General features: G+C 40.5%; 1 protein-coding gene across 1 annotated transcript in view; it reads right to left on the bottom strand.

Moving 5' to 3' along the window:
• Nucleotides 1-548: 548 nt before the first annotated feature.
• The window catches only part of hace1 (HECT domain and ankyrin repeat containing E3 ubiquitin protein ligase 1), a 36,816-nt gene continuing 19,906 nt past the window's right edge, over nucleotides 549-17,458 (bottom strand). Inside the window, exons 19-24 of the mRNA XM_044116245.1 lie at nucleotides 16,063-16,234; nucleotides 14,800-14,947; nucleotides 12,887-12,985; nucleotides 11,362-11,432; nucleotides 11,174-11,287; nucleotides 549-2,539 (exon numbers count right to left, since the gene is read on the bottom strand). Coding sequence (XP_043972180.1) covers nucleotides 2,437-2,539; nucleotides 11,174-11,287; nucleotides 11,362-11,432; nucleotides 12,887-12,985; nucleotides 14,800-14,947; nucleotides 16,063-16,234 — 707 coding nt within the window. The 3' untranslated portion in view covers nucleotides 549-2,436. The remainder of the gene's footprint in view (nucleotides 2,540-11,173; nucleotides 11,288-11,361; nucleotides 11,433-12,886; nucleotides 12,986-14,799; nucleotides 14,948-16,062; nucleotides 16,235-17,458) is intronic.

Here is a 17,458-nt window from a genome sequence, read left to right as displayed (position 1 = left end):
CATGTTTTCAGTAGCAAGGGATTAATGAAAAGTTGTGGCTGACATAGAAAGTCATGTCACTTCTTTCAACCATTCAGAAAATGTGATTCTTTAAAAAAAATAATAAAATGTATTTCTTTATACCATGCTTAGTTACATAAAACATTTTCTTTAACTCTACAAAATATAAAAGAAATTTTGTTCAGTTAAAGAAAAAAAAAAAGACAGCTCTGCATGAAGTCTGGATGGTGACTGCATTTCCCTGATGGATTCTCTGAATGTCAGAACTCAGGGAACTCATGGGGAACTGAAATCTGAATCTTTCACATATCGGCCTTCCAGATGTAATAATAGACTAATATATGAATATATGCACCTTTTAGTAAGTGATATTCCAGCATCATCTTTCTCTGCCCTGATACTGTCAATATTCATGTTCAAAAATCTAAATCTTATTTCAAAATAAACTGTAATGTGGAACAACTAAGAGAGCAAATCTCTTTGCTTTCAAAGTGTCATTTTTACAATACATGATCTGTTCCTGCTCTGTTGAATTATTGTCTCAGGGAGTTGTTGCCAAATCATTTCCTTTATTTCAGGAAATCTAATTACAAGTATTTCAAAGTAAAATACATAATTTTCTGTTGAAGAAATGTACAGTACAATATTTATAAAAACTCCTCTTACAACATCCTCAGCATTTCAGGCAAGAACTGAAAACAACACTAACACATGAACCGGTATATTAATGAATGTCTTAATTCCCTTTAGAGAGAAAACAAGGAGGTGTCATATTTACAACATCCTCCCCACATTTTCAGGAGGATTTTGCACCAACACCAACAATAACAGAGATGGAAGAATTTTCCCTGTTTTGGCACTGCAAGCCAAATGTTTGGGCAAGTACAAACAAAAGACTTTCACTTAGGATATTGGTCTTCATTTCAGACATAGGCAATGGTCTGAGTGTGTACAGTCAATCACATGACATGATGAGAGAGCTCCAGCAGCTGTGGCAACAAATGGAAAACACTTTGGACTCATCAACACAGGTCAGTTCAGTTCTTCTCTAGCACAGGAAAATAAAATCCTTAAAACAGCCAGAAGATTTTCAACCAGAGATAAACCAAGAACATGACATGACACTTTGTTTATGGGTGGATGTTTGTGGGCTAAATGTAGGCAGCAGCAGCACCTCCTGTTTTCAAGTTTAATTGTAGACATGTAGTTTGATCAGAGCAGTCAGTGCTGATATGGTTTTATAGGTGGTATTGAGTTTTTAAATTGCTGTTGGGAGAATGACTGAATAACGTTTTGAGGAGGAAACAGTTGAATTCTACAGACACACCTGAATGAAAATGTCCTTGAATCCTTTCTATGCTCCCAGTAGGATTAGTGTGGGAGAAAACAGCCACTTCTCATGCATTCAGACACAACAGGTGAATGGATGTTTTGAAAGGCGCTGACAAATAAAACTTCTTAAAATATTTATTTTATGGAATTTTTCATGATTATACTGTATAAAAATAAATAAATAATAATAAAAAAAAAAAAAAAAAAAAAAAAACTACATTTGATTTCTTTGTGTGGAACAACTTGAATGTTCAGCATCATTTTGGTTTCCTCTAACAGATCTCATCCTCAGAGGTTCATGTACCATGACAAGCTTTCCATTTCTTCAAACACTTGACATGGGAGCTGAACTCCAGACCAGTGATCAGCACACCAAAACATGGTTTCTATTATAGCAAACCAATACATAGAGAATAAAGATGGGTTGGAAATGCTTTCTGACATCAGGAACATGATGACATCAGCTTTTCCAGGAGGTCTTGGTGCCAGTTGGTCATGTAGTGCCTGACTTTTTCAGCCAGGAAATGGTTCCCTGGAGTTTGTGGTGCCAAGCATTCATCCATTTACACACACTTGATGGGCATTTTGTATCTGCTCAGTAGATGTTTCAAAACCAGGATTCAATGTATCACATTGTTCCCTTCTGCCTGCAAATATCTTTATATTCAGCCCACAGTACAGTATAACACCACAGTGCAAAAACTTACAGATGATTGCACGTGAAACTGATCAACTGCTGGAACCTGAGAAAGTTACTCAAACTCCTCTGATATGGAATGTTCAGCATTCCCATTGATTCCTTCCATTTTTGTGTATCTTATGCATAAAGTCTTTAAACATAAACAGCATTGATTTACCAGTAAATTATATGATGAAATATTTACATTACTATTTTACTGATGCAATGCGTCAAAAAAGTAAAAGTGTGCAGAACCAGTGGTTCCACAGGTTTTCCCAGCATTATATTAAAAAATAAGAACAATGATGACAACAACAACAACCTCTATTTCAGTTAGAGATTAGCAACGGTGCAGGAGTGGAGGCCCTGACAGCAGAGTGTTCAGGCCCTGACAGCAGAGTGTTCAGGCCCTGACAGCAGAGTGTTCAGGCCATGGTGTAACCATAGCTCCCACAGTGCAGAGCTACCAGCAGTCGGTCTCGGAGAACCTCCTGGCTCGGATATTCTGGCAGTTTCAGCATGTTGATGCTAAAAAAATAAAGAAAAAAACTGACAGTTAGCATGTTGATTGTCATGGTAACAGGTGTGGCTCAAAAGAAGTCATGAGTGAAGCTATGGATTGTCAATCCCTCCCAGACATCTTTGAGTGTTTTAAAAAGAGCTGTTTGATTTACTATTATTATGATGACAATGATGATTATAATGAAGATCTGCACCAAAGACAAATCCTCTGTCCATCAAACTGAAACCCCTCCCTATTCTTGGAGGTGTTTGATCAAGCGCTTGCAGACAGTTCAGACCAACAAGCAGGGCAGATGGCAGATCTCTTCAGCTGAGCATCAAGTTTAAAGGTTTCATGGAGTTTCATGGATGCTAGATTTGTGGAAGTGATATTCTTCCACATCCCCAATTTTATTGAGTTATAAACTAATTAGATCTAGAAACCACATGCAAAAATATTTGGTTCTTATTTGCACCATGCCTTGAATGATGTGCAGGATGACTTCAGTGTTTGTAATTTAATAAAGGTCTTATTTTACTTGAGGATAGGTAAAAGATGCAGGCGCTGAACTTAAAACCTCTGGTCTGAATTCCTGATTATTGTGTCTCCACTGACATCATGACTTTGTTTAGCAGGAATGCTGGGATGTCATAGACAAGAAATGATTATAGTGAATAGAGAAAAATTAACAGACAGAAAAATATAAACCAAAATGAGTATAAAGACCGTCTCCCTGCAACACGTGCAGGACTTTGCAGCAGTGACGGCCGTAAAGCGAACAGAACTCAGCCTCAGCCTGAAATGGGAGCACTGGTGCTGACTTACTCTTGTTGTTGTATTTAGTGACTTTTCAGAGATCTCTAGTGGGTTTTTTCCCTGGGAAAGCAACACAAATCAAATCTAGCAACTTTCTCTGGATTCTTATTGAAGACTTTGGCGACAAAGTGGTAAAGCCCCAATAGTACTGCAGCTACAACGGGCAGTTAGAGCTGCCATGAGCCCCTCACATTACCAAGTATTTGCTGAGAGTGGAGGCGACCCACTCCCTTCAGTTTACACATCGCAATGGAATCACACATGCGCAACGTTGCTGGGGATCTCGTTCTGGATTAAAAATAATCTCTTTTTTTTTTAACCCAAACTGTCGCACCAAACCAAAATATCTTCATTTGACTCACACAGCCTCAGTGTTATGTTAAATAATAAAGAAGGTGGATAAAATACAAAAATAAATGTACTGTTTAAATGTATTTTTGAAGTATCTAATTGAGATTCTGTATTGGATGGATGAAACTCTGAATAAATCAGAGTAAAAAAAAAAACCTGAATGGGACATCCCAATTAAAAATGACGATCACCACAGATGTAAACCTTGACATTCAAGTTTTCCTCCAGTGTATTGGAAGCCTGGCGTGCTGCCAGGCAGCAGATTCTACCAGCTGTGCCACTGTGCAGCCCGGCATCAAATTGCAAAGTCAAATTATTTTTCAGTCATGTTTGATGCCTCAATATTTTTATAATGGAAGATGACATCTTTAATTGATAGTGCTTAAAAAAATGGCACTAATGTGCCTGAAAAATACATAATATCCCCCTTTAATCATAAATGTTAATTTTTACATAAGCCAACCGTTGCACTGATCCTTGTTGGATACCAGATTCCATTGAAAGAAGAGCAGTTTCACACTTTGCTCAGTGAACAGAACAGCAGGTAACAGGCCAGGAAAGGCCGTGTTGGGTTTGTAAATGGGTTCCTGGTGACCCAGAAGCAAACCAACACCAAGAAAGGTTAAGGCAAATGTTTAAAATATTGCAGAATAATTCTAAATCAACTAGTTAAGAAAATTAAGGTAAAATAAAGAGGAATATGAAGTCATTATTATACCAAAAGTCGAGAGAGTAAAAGAGACCCCATGAGCAGAACTGTTCCACCAGTGGAATGTAGATGTTGGGAATATAAAAGAATGTCTCTCTGCTCGAACTGCAGTTGATGTTTTTGGCTTTGGTGGGCGGATCCATCCAGTCTTCTACACATGATCGGCTACATTCCCTGCTCCTCTCTGATTGGGCGTCTAAATTCCAGCCTTGCAGCAACAACAGTGAGTTTTTCTGATAAAACTCTTCTTCATGATTTTGGTTGTTTATACTTGACCAGACAAATTAAGAGCTCAGCTCCAAGTTGATATTTCAGTGCTACATATTCTGTATTTACAAATATTAAGTTGAATTGAAATATACTTTATTGATCCCACAAGGGAAATGAAATGTTGAAACTCAGTTTTCTTCAAGGCTGAAATCAGCAGCATCAGAACCAGGGACATAAAAAGGCTCAACAACCTGAGAAAGAAGGCTGGTTCTGTTCTGGTTCTGTTCTGGTTCTGTTCTGGTTCTGTTCTGGTCCTGTTCTGGTTCTGTTCTGGTTCTGTTCTGGTCCTGTTCTGGTTCTGTTCTGGTCCTGTTCTGGTTCTGTTCTGGTTCTGTTCTGGTTCTGTTCTGGTTCTGGTTCTGGTCCTGTTCTGGTTCTGTTCCGGTTCTGGTTCTGTTCTGGTTCTGGTCCTGTTCTGGTTCTGGTTCTGTTCCGGTTCTGGTTCTGGTTCTGTTCCGGTTCTGGTTCTGTTCTGGTTCTGGTCCTGTTCTGGTTCTGGTTCTGTTCCGGTTCTGGTTCTGGTTCTGGTTCTGTTCTGGTTCTGGTTCTGTTCTGGTTCTGTTCTGTTCTGGTTCTGTTCTGGTTCTGTTCTGTTCTGGTTCTGTTCTGGTTCTGGTTCTGTTCTGGTTCTGTTCCGGTTCTGGTTCTGTTCTGGTTCTGTTCTGGTTCTGTTCTGGTTCTGTTCTGGTTCTGGTTCTGGTTCTGTTCTGGTTCTGTTCTGGTTCTGTTCTGGTTCTGTTCCGGTTCTGGTCCTGTTCTGGTTCTGGTTCTGTTCCGGTTCTGGTTCTGTTCTGGTTCTGTTCTGTTCTGGTTCTGTTCTGGTTCTGTTCTGTTCTGGTTCTGTTCTGGTTCTGTTCTGGTTCTGTTCTGGTTCTGTTCTGGTCCTGTTCTGGTTCTGTTCTGGTTCTGTTCTGGTTCTGTTCTGGTCCTGTTCTGGTTCTGTTCTGGTTCTGTTCTGGTTCTGTTCTGGTTCTGTTCTGGTCCTGTTCTGGTTCTGTTCTGGTCCTGTTCTGGTTCTGTTCTGGTTCTGTTCTGGTTCTGTTCTGGTTCTGGTTCTGGTCCTGTTCTGGTTCTGTTCCGGTTCTGGTTCTGTTCTGGTTCTGGTCCTGTTCTGGTTCTGGTTCTGTTCCGGTTCTGGTTCTGGTTCTGTTCCGGTTCTGGTTCTGTTCTGGTTCTGGTCCTGTTCTGGTTCTGGTTCTGTTCCGGTTCTGGTTCTGTTCTGGTTCTGTTCCGGTTCTGGTTCTGTTCTGGTTCTGTTCTGTTCTGGTTCTGTTCTGGTTCTGTTCTGTTCTGGTTCTGTTCTGTTCTGGTTCTGTTCTGGTTCTGTTCTGGTTCTGGTTCTGTTCTGGTTCTGTTCTGTTCTGGTTCTGTTCTGGTTCTGTTCTGGTTCTGTTCTGGTTCTGGTTCTGGTCCTGTTCTGGTTCTGTTCCGGTTCTGGTTCTGTTCTGGTTCTGGTCCTGTTCTGGTTCTGGTTCTGTTCCGGTTCTGGTTCTGTTCTGGTTCTGTTCTGTTCTGGTTCTGTTCTGGTTCTGTTCTGTTCTGGTTCTGTTCTGGTTTGTTCTGGTTCTGGTTCTGTTCTGGTTCTGGTCCTGTTCTGGTTCTGTTCCGGTTCTGGTTCTGTTCTGGTTCTGTTCCGGTTCTGGTTCTGTTCTGGTTCTGTTCTGGTTCTGTTCTGGTTCTGGTTCTGTTCTGGTTCTGGTTCTGGTTCTGTTCTGGTTCTGGTCCTGTTCTGGTTCTGGTTCTGTTCCGGTTCTGGTTCTGTTCTGGTTCTGTTCTGGTTCTGTTCTGGTTTGTTCTGGTTCTGGTTCTGGCTCTGGTTCTGTTCTGGTTCTGTTCTGGTTCTGTTCTGGTTCTGGTTCTGGTTCTGTTCTGGTTCTGTTCTGGTTCTGGTTCTGTTCTGGTTCTGTTCTGGTTCTGGTTCTGTTCTGGTTCTGGTTCTGTTCTGGTTCTGGTTCTGTTCCGGTTCTGGTTCTGTTCCGGTTCTGTTCCGGTTCTGTTCTGGTTCTGTTCCGGTTCTGTTCTGGTTCTGTTCCGGTTCTGGTTCTGTTCTGGTTCTGTTCTGGTTTGTTCTGGTTCTGTTCTGTTCTGGTTCTGGTTCTGGTTCTGTTCTGTTCTGGTTCTGGTTCTGTTCTGGTTCTGGTTCTGTTCTGGTTCTGTTCTGGTTCTGGTTCTGGTTCTGTTCTGGTTCTGGTTCTGTTCTGGTTCTGTTCTGTTCTGGTTCTGTTCTGGTTGTTCTGGTTCTGGTCTGTTCTGGTTCTGGTCCGGTTCTGGTTCTGTTCTGGTTCTGGTTCTGTTCTGGTTCTGGTTCTGGTTCTGTTCTGGTTCTGGTCTGCTCTGGTTCTGGTCTGCTCTGGTTCTGTTCTGGTTCTGTTCTGGTTCTGTTCTGGTTATGTTCTGGTTCTGGTCCTGTTCTGGTTCTGTTCTGGTCCTGTTCTGGTTCTGGTCCTGTTCTGGTTCTGTTCTGGTTCTGTTCTGGTTCTGGTCTGTTCTGTTCTGGTTCTGGTCTGTTCTGTTCTGGTTCTGGTTCTGGTCTGTTCTGGTTCTGTTCTGGTTCTGTTCTGGTTCTGGTTCTGTTCTGGTTCTGGTTCTGGTCTGTTCTGGTTCTGGTCCGGTTCTGGTTCTGGTCCGGTTCTGGTTCTGGTTCTGTTCTGGTTCTGGTTCTGGTCTGCTCTGGTTCTGTTCTGGTTCTGTTCTGTTCTGTTCTGTTCTGTTCTGGTTATGTTCTGGTTCTGGTCCTGTTCTGGTTCTGTTCTGGTTCTGGTTCTGTTCTGCTCTGGTTCTGTTCTGGTTCTGTTCTGGTTCTGGTCCTGTTCTGGTTCTGGTTCTGGTCTGGTCTGTTCTGGTTCTGGTCCGGTTCTGGTTCTGGTTCTGGTCCGGTTCTGGTTCTGTTCTGGTTCTGGTTCTGTTCTGGTTCTGGTTCTGTTCTGGTTCTGTTCTGTTCTGTTCTGGTTCTGTTCTGGTTCTGGTCCTGTTCTGGTTCTGTTCTGATTCTGGTTCTGTTCTGGTTCTGTTCTGGTTCTGGTTCTGTTCTGGTTCTGTTCTGTTCTGGTTCTGGTCCTGTTCTGGTTCTGTTCTGTTCTGGTTCTGTTCTGGTTCTGTTATGTTCTGGTTCTGTTCTGGTTCTAGTTCCGGTCCTGTTCTGGTTCTGGTTCTGTTCTGGTTCTGGTCCTGTTCTGGTTCTGTTATGTTCTGGTTCTGTTCTGGTTCTGGTCCTGTTCTGGTTCTGGTTCTGTTCTGGTTCTGTTCTGTTCTGGTTCTGGTTCTGTTCTCTTCTGGTTCTGGTTCTGGTCCTGTTCTGGTTCTGGTTCTGGTCCTGTTCTGGTTCTGGTTCTGTTCTGGTTCTGGTCTGTTCTGGTTCTGGTCCTGTTCTGGTTCTGGTTCTGTTCGGTTCTGGTCCTGTTCTGGTTCTGTTCTGGTTCTGTTCTGGTTCTGGTCCTGTTCTGGTTCTGGTTCTGGTCCTGTTCTGGTTCTGTTCCGGTTCTGTTCTGGTTCTGGTCCTGTTCTGGTTCTGGTTCTGGTTCTGGTCCTGTTCTGGTTCTGTTCCGGTTCTGGTTCTGGTTCTGGTTCTGGTCCTGTTCTGGTTCTGGTTCTGGTTCTGTTCTGTTCTGTTCTGTTCTGGTTCTGGTTCTGGTCCTGTTCTGGTTCTGGTTCTGGTACAACTGTGGAACCTCTTGGGATGTAAAGAAGGATTCTTTATAAAATCAAGAAAACGATGGACAACTCTGTCCATTCTTTTTATGAAGTGTCTTCAGTTAGAGGCTTCTTCAGATTCGCTGTAACACAGACTGCTACAGAAGATCTTTCCTGGCTACTGCCATCACAAACTGTAGAACCTTAAGTAATGAACTACAACATTTAATTTCCCTTTGGGACTGATAAAGCATTTTTGAACTGATTTGTTGCTTTGTAGTGTTAAACCGTTATATCTATAGTATATCAAATGACACTAATGTAGATTGGTTATTTATTTGGTTATTTTTATTGGTAACCAAGACAACAGAACATAACATCACAACCTTACATGCGAGCCAGCGCTGTTTGGTATTAGTAACACCACTGACTTGAACCAGCACCACTACATCATAAATATCAATATATTACAGTGTTGATGTCTGTTTTTATTGTATGTGCAAAGAATCAGGTGATCAAATTTAAAAAGGGGCTCATGGAATAAGATTTTAAAACACCTTACAACAGATTTTCATCAAGAATTTAATACAGAGGCATTAACGCATCCTTAAATTTCCAATTTGCAGGACAATAAAGACTCTTTCTATTCTGTCATCATCATCAGATGGAGATAATGCAAAGCAAAGGTAGTCTATGTTTGACCTGATTGCTACAATGTTGCTGTTGAGGGGTTGCTGCTCCTGCTGCTGCTATAAGTGTTGATCTGAGACTGTAGACATGAGAAACAGGACAGGAGAGATGGTTCCTCACTGAACGAGAATTACTGAATACATTATAACATTTCATAAATTCCATTTGTGTCTCACTACACAAACCCTAATAATTGACTGGTTGACCTACACAGCAACTAAGTTGTAGATTGCTTTGAAAATAATAATACAAATAAAGCTCAGAGGGGCGAGCTACTTTTCTGTGTTATTGTTTGTGCCTCAGAGATTCTGGTCTGGAAAGCAGAGAGACTAAATATATTCATGAGATCTTATCCTTTTCAAAATCAAGAAAAACTAGATCATGTTTAGTTTTATCGTGTTGATACTGTAAGTCTTCACAGGTCTGCCTGAAACGTCAGACAGCTGCAGCTGATCCAGAACGCTGCTAGTCCCGTTCTAAACCTGGAAAATGTTCTGTCATATCAAATGGTTCTCTTTAACACCAATAGCAGGCCTAAATTGTTGTTTACAAAAAGTATACTTAAGAAAACATTCTTGGCCACATTTTAATAGTTGGAGGGCCAGTTTTGTCCTGCCTTTACCATGATAAGAAACACACAGCATAATCATTTCACTTCACAATGTGCATCTCAGAGGTCATAGGTTAAAAGTAACCATGTAACTGACAGAAACCAGTATAGTTTAGCCATTTTAGTTTTAAAAATAGTTATTTGATACATTTAAATTCATTACAGATATGAATACTCTATGTCTGTTTGCTTCTGGAATGTGTGCCTTGAGAGATGCTTGCAGGAAGACATCTAAGCGTGTCAAATTGGGAGCTGATACCAGATGGTCTGCAGCAAGAGAGATAACTGACGTGACAGAATAAACAATGGACTATTAAGGGTCGAAGTTTATGAACCAGAGACAGAGGAACTGAACATGAGACCACGGATACACAAGACACCTCATTGTTCTGTGGGTTCATCAGTTCCTGCATTGTTTCTACAGAAGGAAATAAACAAGAACTCTGAACTTTGCTCTCTACATTACAGCAGCTTGTAGGTGTAACACACCTGTGACTCAAGAGAACAGAAGAAGCAGCTATGCTATGTGATTAACTCAAGATAATTAAATAAGCTGTGTAACTAGGACCACCTTAAGGAAATGAAAAGAAAGGCTGCAGGAGGGGCTTGCTTCAGAGCGGGTAGGAGATTGTAACTGAAGCACGCTCCTGTCTGTTCTCCTTGCAAGCAAATCTAAAGCTCACTTGTCTCTCTCTTTTCTTTTTCAGTTTGAGAATGTTTAGGTAGATGAACCTGACATTATTGTTGAGGGGCTTAGACAGGGCTCCACACACACAAAGAAAAAAAAGCCCTAACCTTGGTCGCTTGGGGCATCAAGGAGGAAAGGGAAAGAGGCAGGAGTTCAAGCCCTTGTGTACATCTTTGCTGTGCAGCCATTAGAAACAATTATACAATATAGAATAACACTCTGATAAATAATCTTACACAATGTTAGCAGGACTCTTACAGTTTTCTTAAGAGGGTTCGCCTTCATTAGCAAGGACATTCCTCCTTAACACAACAACCACCCGACTAACTGTGCCTGCTAAACAGGCATCAACACATAAGACAGGCTAGTCAGCTAGCATTAGGTTCATCAACTATAAGCTGCTGGCAGATAGCAGCAGTCATGTAAATAAAGTAGGTTACTACAATATTTTAACTGATATCAAGCTACAGAAATAATCTGTTTCACCAAGAATACTATGCATTCAAGACTTGTGCGACTTACCTCCTGTTGGTCTGCAATGCTGCTGTCCTAACTCAGCAAATCCCCCTCTTCATCTTCCTCTTCGCCCAATCACACATGAACAGGGAATGCAGCTAATCATGCCCAGTGATAGAAAACTGGCTGGATCCACCCACTGAACCTCGAACGAGCAGAAGCAGGAGACGGCGAGCAAACGGAGACGGCGAGCAAACGGAGACGGCGAGCAAACCGAGACGGCGAGCAAACGGAGACGGCGAGCAAACGGAGACATCCTGCGCGTGTGTCTGTCTACATGTTCACAATCTCAATTCCCCTCGTTTGGGGTCTCATTTACTTTCTCAACTTTCGGCATAATAATGACGCCATAAACAAAGAGTTAATAAAATGTAACTCACCAGGTGCTGGAAGTAGGCAGCAAGTTGGCGGTATATGGCACTGCAGCAATGGTGAACTTCTGCAAACCACTGCCACCCATGAGAAAGGCAAAGCCACCATGAGGAACCCTGGAACTGATTCAGATCATATACATGTTATTTTTGAGTAAGAGTTAATCATTCTGTAATCAGAACCACAGCAGACCAACCTTCCAGTGACAAACTGCAGCAATAAGACACGTTCCTCCTGGGTGAGACTCCTCACCACCTTCCAAAACCACTGCAGACATGGAGACAGATTAGCTGCTTGCTAAACAGAAAGTGAAGCCAACCAGAACCAGCCCAAGGCATAAGCAAACTAAGCAGCCACTTAGCGCCTCAGGACCACTAAGGGGCCCCCTCAGTGAAGCTCATATATTTTTTTAGTAACAATTTCTATGTCATAATAACAACAAAAACATACACTTTCATTATAAAGTGATTTGTTTTTACAATAATATATATTTTATAATGTATGCAGAAATCATTATTTTATGGACAAAAAGAAAAACAATTCCCCTTGGGGGGGTATGTTGTTTGCTGCTGAGCATGACCACTTATGTGACTAAAACAAACGTTATCTTGACATCAACTTCAAAGTTTTGTGAAACTTCTGTTAAAATCATTTGAAGGCTCAGAATCAGACCGGTACCGGTACCGGTCCACATTCTCAGGGAAGAAAGACTCACCTGGTAGAAATTTAATTTATAGCTATTGGAGTAACGCTTAAGAGAAATTAATTTAATCAAAGAATGTCATGAATATGTGTGTATGTATTCCATCTTACTGCACCGATTGCAGTTTTCTAGCCGATCCCTTACTGATCTTTAAAAAGCCTGACCTGATGATTTTGATTTTGGCTGATACCAATTTTTTCTGTCAGTCAAACCTCTCACTGCAGAGCAGAAGAGGACAGAGACTGATTTTTAAACCTTTGCTGACCAAGATAAGATTAGAGGATAAGATCAGTTTCACATGGCTGATCACGATCCCCCAAAATTAAGGAAATCAGTGCCCAGAAATCAACTGGCCGATAAATGTATCCTATATTGTAGGACATAAAGTAAACAGCACTATCAGAGATGCAATAAGTTTAGAACAGGTGTGTGAATGATCTAATCGTCTAACTGTTGATACCAGCAATCCACATTGTTAGCAAATATAGAAGGCCCCAAAACCAAATTCCACTAAGGGCCCCATGGAGGCTTGGGCCGGCCCTGAAGCCAACATCACTGTGACTTCAATGTTCTATGTTACCAGTGGTCCAACCCAAGCTGTAAAGTTATATTTTCAGGAAACTGAGACAATACCTGTGTTTAAGACCCAGAAAAGGTCTTAAACACAGAAGGCTAGGAACATCTCACATCTTCTATACTACAACAGTTGGGCAACTCTGTAAAAATCAATATTTGCTTTTATTTTTTCTGCTTTTAAAAAAGTTGGTGCCTGGAACCAAATATTCATCTGTATATTAATAGTTTACGCATCGAATTTTATGTAATAAGATAGTCATGGCTTCCTCTATCAATGATCACAGTGTTTTGATCGATTTTGGCATGATCATGTTGAAGATTGGAAGGTCAGTCAAAAAGGTAATTCTGTAATAAATAATAACATTACGTGAAATTGATCCTGAAAGGCATGTATGTTATGTGTCAACATGGTGAAGTTAGCTGAGCGGACAGAGCAGGCCACCTGGATCACAGGATCTTTGGCGTCATAGCCGCTGGTGTACTCGGTGTTTCTGCACCAATCCTCCACATCCATCTCTGGCATCCCTGATAGCAGGAGCTCCTGTAGATACACACACACACACACGGATGGCTTTGTGTCTTGTGGGGACTACGTTGACTTCTATTCATTTTCTACAGCCTAAATCCGATACTTACAGTAACCCTAACCAAAAGTCAATTCATATCTTAGCCATAAACCTAACCCTATAACAATATTTCCCCTCATTGGGACCAAGAAAATGTCCCCACCAGGAGCAGTGGTCTCCACAATCCACTTTGTAGATAGAAGTAGGTCCCCACAAGGATATAAGGACCTGGTTCACGCTCACGCCCACACACACCCACACAAAAGGGCAATTTATAGTCAACACTCACCAAGTAGCCAGCCACTGCCTCAGCCCTGGGCTTGAGGCCGTTTAGATTTATCTCAGAGAGACCAACTTTCTATTTCACCTATCTGGATTTGATACAGTTGGGGCTCCCACACTTCCTGTATCTTCCTATATCTGCCCCCTCTGTCCCTCACACTTTTTTCAGCCATTACAACATTTCAATCCATTGCTAATATGTTTGTAACATGTTTTTTAACATTAAGCCGTTTTTAACACTCGCACCGATTTTACACCCGTGAGGCAGCAAAGAGACGCTGCTGTGCAGAGCGGCACCAGTGTGTGGTGGAACCATGACAGTAGAAAGTACTGGTGGAACCATGACAGTAGAAAGTACTGGTGGAACCATGACAGTAGAAAGTACTGGTGGAACCATGACAGTAGAAAGTACTGGTGGAACCATGACAGTAGAAAGTACTGGTGGAACCATGACAGTAGAAAGTACTGGTGGAACCATGACAGTAGAAAGTACTGGTGGAACCATGACAGTAGAAAGTACTGGTGGAACCATGACAGTAGAAAGTACTGGTGGAACCATGACAGTAGAAAGTACTGGTGGAACCATGACAGTAAAAGGTACTGGTGGAACCATGACAGTAGAAAGTACTGGTGGAACCATGACAGAAAGGGAAAGTACTTTGCACATTTTTTCCCCCAACCATGGTGAGTAAGTATCTGGATGCACTTAAGGTTGTTAGCAATAGGCTACTAATTTGGTTGTTCTCTATGTTCAGAGGTTGGTAGTGCTCTATTTCTCTGTACTTTTTACTTGAGTAATATTATGATCTACTGCTCTTCTCATTTCAATAAATTGATTTTGCATTTATAGAAACAGATTTCAGAGATTGGAAACTTTTGATTCTTAGATTTCTGCGACTTGCAAATTTAAACATAATTACTCAGTATTTTCTAAATGTTGCTGTTTAGGTAATTATTGTTCTTCTGCATTAATAAACAACATGGTTATTTTATTTGATGCTTGGCCTTAGGTCACAACTTTAAATAATGTTACATATTTTTGTCATGGTGGAAATATGACACTGTATGTTTATATGAATCATTTATTTTTTGTCTTAGATTCATGGAAAAAACAATTGTAACAGAAAAGATGTTTTAGCTGCAAAACAAAACCCCCTCACTTCACATTCTAAGCAGCATCTCGGTGCCAAAAGCAGTCAGCCAGAGGGAGAATGGAAAAGCTGTTACCACTAAATTGACTGTTGAGTTGACCTGAAAACATGGCACCATGAAAATATTCCAGGTTAGACAGTTGCGCTGCACACTGACCCATGCATGATGCGAAATTATCCAAATGAAAATAAAAACAAGAGCCTAATGGAGTTGAAGAGAATCGGGTTCCAAGGTGACACAAGCCACCCCTCTCCTCATGGCAAATCAATCCTTCATCAGATGTGAGGGGTGGCACACAGAGGGGAAGAGTAAAAGGTGATACATGAGAGCAGAGAGGGGGAGGAGAAACACGTACCAATTCATATTCGTCAAAAAGCTGGATGAGCGACGGAGGGATGAAGGTGTGGAATCCTTGCAAGAAGGCATTTATCTGAGGCTGGATGGCTCGTGTCATCCTCAGCTCCGTCACCAGCTGGACGTACTCCGCCTGAGAAAAACATTCACTCCCTGATCAAAGTCCTTCACAAATACAGACGGACAAGAGAAGGACGGAGTTCATGCATAGTTATTCTTTCCTCAGGAGGCTTTCAAAGCCTTACAAGACAGTACCACCTACAGGAGAACTGCAGAACTACATGAGGAGGTATCAACCAGAAACAACAATCTTTTGGCTGATGGCAGACATACTACACTGATTTGAAAAGATTCAACCACAATAAATATTTGCAAGTTTCCTTTAACACTGGAGGAAAAACTCTCATCAGATCCAAGTGATCCTTTGTTAAAAAAAATAATAATAATAATAATGCAAGAAGCAGGCAGGTCTGGTTGTCTATGATAGATGGTATATTTAATGTTGTTCATTGACAGTCAGATGCCAGCAAGGTTTTTACCTGAATACACATTCAGCAAAACAAGAACAGTCAAGCAATAGTTCCAAGAACAGAAGAGAGATATTGTCTGTATTTAAGTTCTATCACATCAGCCATGTGATCATTAAACAGCTCATGGAACAAGAACTAAAGCCACAAAAATGTATCTCGAATTATTAAACAAACTGAATTAGGGTCTTCCACAGAGTTGTTATGGGATTCAGCTGGACTGCTCCAACACATTAATGTTCTTACTTTCAGAAGAAACGTGGTAGCTAAATTAAAACATTTTTGTAAACCTACATTTGCCAGTGCTATGAATTATTTTGGGGTTTTCACAGCTTCTAATACAAATCTGCTCATTTTATAACAAGTAAACAGTCAATTAAATCTTAAAATGTTTGCAAAAGAACCTCGACAACACTTTATTTGAGATGTTGTGAATAAGACTGTCATAAACATGTCATAAATATGTCTAAGTCTTCATGAATTTTTATGACTGTTATCATAAAGTGTCATTAGGTATATCATGACACTTTTAATACAAAGTTGACATTATTCAAAATGTCTTTGATATGAGAACTTGACATTAACCAAGAAATTATGATCTGACATAAATTTGTTATTAAAGTATTACTGATTAAACTTTAGCTTTAATAACATAAAGCATCAAATAAAGTGTTACCAGAACCACTTACCTCTTCACACCTTTACAGTGTGCATCACATGCAGTAATGGAAACACACATATTGCAAGATACCAGAGCTAAAGATGTGTTTAGTGGTGAAAACACGTCTGTCTCCACAGAAAAGGTCAGCTCCAGACCCAGGTCACTGATGTCATTATCCAAGATCCACTGCAGGTTTTTAGCATACTCTGGATCGATAGATGACACATCCTGATAATTCACTGGAATACCTGGCAACCAAAAGAAAATACATAATCAGGATTAGTAAGAGAAATATTTTGCTTTGAAAACAGTATTTGATATTTGTTGTCATAGTAAAAAAGTTAAAACATTTATTTATATCAAATATTAATAAGTCAGTAGGAAGGAAATCTCAATCAGTCTCACCAGCATCAAAACAGTGATGCTACTGGATGCTGATCATCCTGAAGCTCCAAAGACTTCAGCGCTGACTGATAAGTTGATTTTTAAACCTACAATCAAGTCATTCAAATGACCTGAACGTCCAAAACATCCCTCACACACTCTGGAACGCGGCTACAGATTTTGCTTGACTGTGACACTGAGATGTTTCATTTCAGCAAAAACAGTTTAATACCAGACAAACATAACCTGAGTAAATATTAAACATAGTCTTCAAATGATGATGTAATGGAAAAAACCTATCAAAACTGAGCTGAACATGAAAAACAAAGCAACGCCTTGAGCTTTAAGTCAAACTGATGGACTGACATTCTCTTTCAGGATTTTGTGGTATGGAGCAGGATTAATGTTTCCACTAATTACTGCAAAGCAGCCACAGCCATCACACTGTCACTACCGTGTCTGAATTACCTCACTTAGCATGTGTGTGTGTGTGTGTGTGTGTGTGTGTGTGTGTGTGTGTGTGTGTGTGAATGGGTGAATGACTAGATGTGGAGTAAAGCATGTTGGGGTTCTCTGGACCTGATAAAGCTTTATAGATTTTTAATACTTAATAAATTAACTCCTCATTTAAAAGACAGTATTTTCTATTTAATCAATTTATCTTTGTATATTTAAATTTGTTAGATGATCTGAAACATTTATGTGTGCCAAAAAATAAATGAAAAGTATTCTGCAATGGGAATATGACTTTTCCCCCAATATAGTTCATTTGGATGTTTGTTTGTTTGTTTTTTTTCGTTTTTTTGCCTTCTTCCATCTTGCCTTTTCTGTATGTGTTTGTACCACACAGTATGGAAGGTCAGCCTGTCCTTTGAGGGAAGTTGGCAGCTGACTTATCAACCTGTTTTGGTTTTGCTAACTATACAGAAAAAAGTTGATAAATGAGAAAAACAGTTGAGTTGATCAACTTGAACAGAAGATTCCCAAGAAAACAAATTTCAATCCCCTCTTTTACTTTTAACTGACTGAACAGAAATGGACTTTTAAAAAACTGATGCAACTGGGTGCTGATTTAAACGCATATGGTT

Source organism: Gambusia affinis, linkage group LG05 (assembly GCF_019740435.1).
Source record: "Gambusia affinis linkage group LG05, SWU_Gaff_1.0, whole genome shotgun sequence".
Lineage (NCBI taxonomy): Eukaryota > Metazoa > Chordata > Actinopteri > Cyprinodontiformes > Poeciliidae > Gambusia > Gambusia affinis.
This window is presented reverse-complemented; position numbering and strand designations above follow the sequence as displayed.